The sequence below is a fragment of the Prosopis cineraria genome, unplaced genomic scaffold (genome assembly GCF_029017545.1).
Source record: "Prosopis cineraria cultivar Desert tree isolate PC_DT_omini unplaced genomic scaffold, ASM2901754v1 PC14, whole genome shotgun sequence".
Lineage (NCBI taxonomy): Eukaryota > Viridiplantae > Streptophyta > Magnoliopsida > Fabales > Fabaceae > Prosopis > Prosopis cineraria.
In genome coordinates this window covers 25,144,532-25,151,844 of record NW_026555345.1, presented here as the reverse complement: position 1 = coordinate 25,151,844, position 7,313 = coordinate 25,144,532, and the positions used below count along the sequence as shown (strand labels likewise).

Below are 7,313 nucleotides of genomic sequence, written 5' to 3'. Positions count from 1 at the left end.
AATAAAGGGTCAATGCCGAAAGAGCACGAAGAGTATTTTAGCCGAGCCAGACTTGACAGAAAAAATAGAATCACTCATCACGACAATTCGTTACAAAACGAAGAAACCTATAAAACTCATACAAATACCATCCAGAACCTCGTACTGTAATTAAACACGAAACAAAAAAAAAAATTACAAGTACAAATAACCATTAGGGGGTTTTCTAGAGGTTGCAAAATGGGAATTATTTCTGGCAAAGCCTGTGTTGTTCTTTATTTTATGCTTTGCCGGCCTCGCATATTGCGGGCTTTCTGAGAAATTAATCAATGTCTTGGATTTTGGAGCCAAAATCCGATCCCAAGTTCGAAAGCACTGAGGTAATTAAATTAATTAAGATTAATATATTTTTTTTGCGATGTAAGTAGTATCTTTGTATTTGTTTTTTTTTTTTCCTTGTCTTTGTTTCATACGTATTGCCTGTGTTAATCAGACTTCGAAGAGATGAGTTCCCTTTCTGGAAATATTGAAAGCAAATCAAGTTTTTTATGGTACATATAGAATTTAGAATTCCGCCTCCACAGTGATTACTTATGGCGTGGAATAATCAAACCTTGATTAATAGTGAATTACATACGTTAAAAAAAAATCAATTGAAATCCCTAGGGCTAGCTAGGGTTTGAATATGGTGATTCAATTTTTACAAGTAGCAAATTACATTGTTGATAAAAAAAATAGTTGGCTCATAATCCACCCGATTTCAAATTTTGTGACTTTGTTAATCGGCATTTTGTAAATGTATTTCTAAACTTCTTCTTCTTCTTCTTCTTCTTTTTTGTTAATCACGAACCGGTAGTTCCTGAAATCCAAATTCACTTACAATTTTTTTTTTTGTCATTCAAAATAAAGACACATTGCTTACACCTAAACTTTTTGTTATTATGAATTCACTATTCATGTGCTGTAGAGAAGTTTGATAATGTTATATTTCCAGGTGTCAAGTGTTCTCCCAACTTTAAAATTTTAATTTGAATATATAAAATTGGCACTCAAATCATTCAACAGCTACAGAGTCAAAAAAAATTTTCCTTGCATACTTTATGTGTCTAGCCATTTCCTACAGAAAAGGAAAAACACACGCCAAATACACAGTGACAAATCCAGGAGCTATTAATTGGGAGGGTTAAATTGAAACTCAAACATGAAACGAGGGAGCCAAAATCCAATTTAATGTTTTTTACAAAGTAAAAAAAATTTAATTTTTCCCACGGGAGTATTGAAGTGTTGGGAAAGAGCCCTTCCCCTTTAGATTTGATTCATCACGTTCAGTACGTGCATATACAAACATATCAATACAACAAACAACAAACTTTTATCTCATTAAATAAAATATATACAAACATATCAATATTAAGTACAAATTTAAAACTCTCTTTTTTTAAAAAAAGATGATGTTGTTATTAAGATAATTAATCGTTGAGTTGACAAATAGAAGATAAATGAAATCTAATAGTTGGTTCAAATTATGTAAATATATGCGCGGGTGTTTTACTGTGTAGACATGTTATAATGAATGTAGGCATTCATGCACGCATGGCAAGCAACATGCAAGTCAAAGGAGCAGGCGAGGCTGGTGGTGCCACAAGGGCAATTCTTGGTGTCGACCATGTTCTTTGCAGGGCCATGCTTGACCCCTGATCCTGTCACTATTCAAGTGGAAGGCACCATTTTGGCTTCCACTGATCCTTCTGACTATGTCAATGCTGATTGGTTGATCTTCCAAGACCTTACTGGTGTTAGCCTCCTTGGTGGTGGCACTTTTGATGCCCAGGGCAAGCTCATGTGGCCTTCCACATTCGATTGCGACTACAAGCCTTTCTCTGACTGCGTCAGGCTCCCCAGTGTGAGTCTTCGTATCTCAGTTCCTATTTTTTGACCCATCTCAGTTATTTTATTGTTTTTTTGGATTAAAAAAACATTTTCATCCCCCAACTATTTGATTAGACGCATTTGTAAGCATCTTAAATTTTTCATGGTACAGTTTGACTTTTCAATATTTAAAAATAATGCATCTGACACCTTATCATCATCAAAAAATTAACTTCAATTATTAAGTGACTTAAAAATTACACAAAATGGCTCATAAAATTATACATAAGCATCTATAATAAAATTATTTATATAAATGATAAGATACAAATGTTATTTCTTACCCATATAAAAGCTAAAATATAATTTTGATCAATCATTATTTTAAAAACTTAATTCATATTAATTTTCTTTTAGAATGCTCATTTGCAATTTTATGAGTCATTTTTGTCATTTTTTACATGTTTTTTTTTTTGCAATTTTTAGTCAATCAATGTTAATTGAGTTAACGGCAGGATGTTGGCTGATTTGTTATAAGTAAATTCTTTGATCGATGACAGTACGTGTGTTTTGTTATTCCAACATGAGAAAAGTAGTCACATGAATATATAGTTCTTTGAAAATTTTGATTGATGTGTAAATAGGAGAGATTGGCTTTTGTTTTAGCGTGAAAAAAATGTGCTAACAATGCTTGAGATTTACATGCTAGATTACTGTGCATATTTCTTCTATGCATTTGATTGAATGAAAACGCAAGTTCAAGTTTGTTTGGGTACACCCTCACAAAAATCAGCATTAAGCACGCGTGAGTTGGATACAGCTTTTGTTTAAAAGCTTACTTATACTATACATAATATATATATTGAACTTAGATTTACATATATAAGAACCGTTTTAGATATTAAAGGGCAAAATTGTACTAAAAAAGTTTAAAATAATAATGCTCTGGAGTGAATAGTTAAGGGCAGAAAATGCTCTTTTAACTTACATCTTTAATTATGGCAGTAGTGTAAGTTCTAATGCATGATTAACGTGTGCGCTTTATGTTTTGAACTCTGTGGGTAGACCTTTCAATTCAACAACGTGAAGGATGGAGTTATAGAGAACATCACGTCGGCGAATGCGATGGGGCTGGACCTGTACGTGATGAAATCGTCAAACCTGACATTAAAATCAGTGAAAGTGGTTGCACCTGCTGAGACCCCAAATAATGAAGCCATTCGTATTGAGGATTGCAGCAACGTTGTCATCTCCGAAACCACAATCCAACATGGCAACGACTGTTCTTCTGTGGTCAAACAACCCAACGATGCTGCTTTTACCAAATCCAAGTGCACTCCTTGATTCTGCAGCCTCTATTACTTTTTAATTCTCCTCCTCGAGACTCTTCTATTCTAGAGTAACCAAATTGCTATGTATACACATTGCCTGATTTGTCAAGGAGCCATTTATTATATGTTGTTATGATCTCCCTTTTTTTTCCTTATTAATTCAATATTAATTAAATATTATATATAATATATAAGATATCAAGACATGATTGATAAAAACAAAACTTACACCATACGATATATCTCTACTATGGATTGAATGATCACTTTTTTTTTCGAAATAAAAATGCTTTTGCAAATTAGATAATTTATCAAGATTTAACTGATATAGGCTTCACAGTTAAAAAGAACACTTTGTTAGGCGCATGAATTTTTTTTTTTTTATTTGTAAGTACAAGGAGTAAGTGTTGTTGATAATAGAGAATATCTTCCCCAAGGTATTAAGAACGATAAATAGATCTCTTTCAATTAAATTACTGCATGTACAAGAATTGTGATTCAAACCCCCAATTACTTATTCAAATAATCAAAACAATCATAACTTATGTTAATTTAGTTTGCAGTATATATGTATAAGTTACTTGCCAACAAAATTTTTGTAGTGATAACGAGGCCCAAATACAGGCCCATGTAGGACATTAGACGGGCTCTTTACAACTATGGTAACCATTGTAGGTGTTGGATGTACTCAATTCTATTATCTATGAATTGTGCTAATTTATTTGACTAGAATAGGTATACACGGAAAAGGATAAGTAGCGTAAAAAAATGGCTATTTGACTAGAAATATACTCTAACCGGAAATTTTGATTAATTCGTGCTAACATGTATGAGTTGGTCGGTCTTTAAAAGATTTCAAGGTCATTTTCCTATACCTCAACAATAAGCAAAAATCAGGGAAAAAAAAATTAGCATATGCTGTCAACAAATGATACTTTTAGTCTTTGAATCCTTATTGGGAAATATACCGTGTCTCCGATCAAATTGTCTCTCCATTAGGAGGACACTTACGTGAAATAAAAAACTAGACTTAGTCTTTTTTTTAAAAAAAGTGTTAAAAGACTTGAGGCCAGCGGCTTAGAAAGAATGCGATATATGTATCCTATTTCCTATAAAGAAACATAGACACAAAATTTAGAAAGTTTCTCATATGTGGCGCACAAGTATGAAACGAGATATAGGTTGTCAAACAAAAGTTAGTGGAATTTGTAAGAAGTAAGAACATGGCTTAAATCCATATACAAAGGCATAAATTTGGATCCATTTATCAATATGTTTGTTATTGACTAATTAATCAATGACTTAACTCACCTTAACTATTTATATAGAGTAAGAAAAAAAAAACAAGAAGATGGGCTTAACTTATATCCCTCAGACAAATTTGAAAACTAGATTAGCTTTTCTATATATATATATATATATATATATTGGACTTTGGATGTAAATAATATATAAACTGAAATGCTATATCTTTAAGATATCCACGAAGCATTTAAAAAGTCCAAATTTTATTATTAATTTTTCTTGTTTTAATGATGTTTATTTTAAAATTTTTTAGCCTTTGTGCACCTTAATTAGATATCCTTAATGATGTCATGAGATCCAGGTCCTCATAGATTCAAGGACAAATATAATATATAGCCCTCTTTGTAGTGGAGGACGCTAATATAGAGCCTAAATTTGAGGGATGAAGTACATAGATAGCATCATTAATTACGGTAAACAAAAACAAAACCAACATCTTTCAGTGATTTATAAGCTTCAAGAAAAAATAGAATCACCAAATAGCCATTTTTAAGGTATAAAAATAAGAGGTAAAGAAAGAGGAATCATTTTCGCACTTTTAACTCTTGCCTCCTAGGAGGCCTTGAATTTGAAAAACAAAATACAGAAAAGACAAAAAAAAAAGGGACAAAAATTCAAGGAGGTGCAATAATGGCCTTTCCAGGGATGGTTCTTTCTGTTGTCAAAATAATTTTGATGAGTTTTACAGTGCTGTCATTATTATCTGATTGTGCGGATGCAGCAAGAAAAAAGCCAATTTCTGGGCCTGATACGTTCATGGGTGAAAATTTAGCTGTTGATAAGCTTCTTCCAGGAGAAAAAATAATCAATGTCTTGGATTTCAAAGCCAAACCTGATGGAGTCACTGATTGCACTCAGGTAATTAAATTCAATCAAATCCCATATGCCCTTATTTAATTTGTTCTACTCTAGTTTATTATAAAAAGATACATAAACCTGGCCTGTTCATGGGATGAGAGTCGCATGCATGTCTATTTTTAAATACATGAATGCAAAAGGATTTGATGAAGACAACAAAGCATCATAACTTATCTCCAGATCTCAACGTACCAATCTGATCGCCAAGTAAAACATAGACCTGCATTGTAGGTTCATCTAAAGATTAAATAGTGAACATGGGTCGGGTTCTTGGAACTACTCAACTAGACCCTGCATTTTGTTAGGGCTGTGCCTAGAAAAATGAGGGATTTTTCTTGCATAAAACTGACTTTTAAGATAAAAATCCTGTAGACGCTGACCATATGCTTGACAACGTACGTAAGACAGGAGACATCAAAATGAAATTAAGAATATAATGGTGTGTTGTATATTGTGTGTGTTTGTGCAGGCATTCATGACAGCATGGAGAACTGTATGTAATTCCCCACAGCAAGCGAGGCTTTATGTTCCACCAGGGAAATTCTATGTGTCTTCCATGTTCTTTGCTGGGCCATGCAAGCCACTCCAAGCCATCACAATCAAAGTTGACGGCACCATTCTCGCTTCCACTGACCCTTCAGAGTATGTCAACGGCGAATGGCTCATCTTTTCCGACCTCCGGGGAATCAAACTCACCGGCGCTGGCACTTTCGATGGCCAAGGTAAAGAAATGTGGGCCGCCAACACCGACTGCGACAAAGACACTTCCCCAGAATGCAAAAGACTCCCCAGTGTAAGCCTCCACTTGCTCAGTGAGATTCGAGTATTGTCAAGTCTTAATTGAGAAGTTGAAACATAGACGACCCTATTGTGTTTTATGGATATCTTCCAGATCTATAGTTTACTGATTTAATTTGTGGGGTGTAATTTTTGTGGGATGTGAAGAGTATTCAATTCAACAATGTGACAGATGGACTTATACAAGGCATATCATCAGTGAATGCAATGGGGTTTCACTTCTTCATCACCAACTCTGCCAACATTAGACTACGAACACTTAGTATCAACGCACCAGGAGATAGCCCTAATACAGATGGCATTCATATGAGCCATTCCATCAACGTGAAAATTTCTAAATGTCTCATTCAAACTGGGGATGATTGTGTCTCTATGATTCAAGGGGTAAGCAATGTGGCGATTAACAAAGTCACATGTGGCCCTGGACATGGTTTTAGGTAATATACAAGACAACTTCTTAGACCTAGTACTTAATTAATTACCTTGTCAATAGAACTGTGATATTTGAGATTTGACTACATATGTAACAGCATTGGAAGCCTTGGGAAGTACGCTGATGAGCTAGAGGTGAAGAACATTCGTGTGCTGAATTGCACGATGGTGGGCACAACTAATGGTCTCAGAATCAAATCATGGCCAGACAAGTTTCCAGGTGCAGCATCACAAATAATCTTCGACGACATTGTCATGAACAACGTTGCGAATCCTATTGTCATTGACCAAGAATACCAATGTGAACCTGCCAAATGCAATAAGAAGGTCTCTCTCTCTCTGATTCATATTATATCGACCTTTTGATTTCCGTCTATTATTGTTTCCTTTCAAACGCATTATCTATTTATTGATTTTGAGTTTGACTTCTTGTTCTGCAGCCATCACGTGTGAAATTGAGTGGGATCCAATATTCGAACATAAGAGGAACATCATCTTCGAAAATTGCAGTGGACTTACGATGTAGTGGTGATTTTCCATGCGACCATGTTCAGCTGAACAACATTAATCTCAAGGCAACAAAACCACCCCCTCCTACCTCCAGATGTCTCAATGCCAAACCACTCTATCTGGGCATGCAATCTCCACCACCCTGCTCATAGCAGATCATTTAGTCTACAATATTTGGATCCTCTCTCGTCTCAGAAATAATCATACATATGGTTGATCTCGATCAAATGA

General features: G+C 34.5%; 2 protein-coding genes across 2 annotated transcripts; both read left to right on the top strand.

The window, feature by feature from the left end:
• The first annotated feature begins 232 nt into the window (after positions 1-232).
• On the top strand, positions 233-3,236 carry LOC129292576 (exopolygalacturonase clone GBGE184-like). The gene is made up of 3 exons (XM_054930147.1): positions 233-359; positions 1,559-1,882; positions 2,914-3,236. Exons 1-3 carry the CDS (start codon positions 309-311, stop codon positions 3,190-3,192), a joined length of 654 nt encoding a protein of 217 aa, XP_054786122.1. The 5' UTR covers positions 233-308; the 3' UTR covers positions 3,193-3,236.
• A 1,878-nt stretch (positions 3,237-5,114) lies between these two features.
• Positions 5,115-7,234, top strand: LOC129292394 (exopolygalacturonase-like). Its single transcript, XM_054929954.1, has 5 exons — positions 5,115-5,342; positions 5,812-6,135; positions 6,288-6,577; positions 6,671-6,899; positions 7,013-7,234. The coding sequence occupies exons 1-5, from the start codon at positions 5,115-5,117 to the stop codon at positions 7,232-7,234; spliced, it is 1,293 nt and encodes a 430-aa protein (XP_054785929.1).
• Positions 7,235-7,313: the final 79 nt, after the last annotated feature.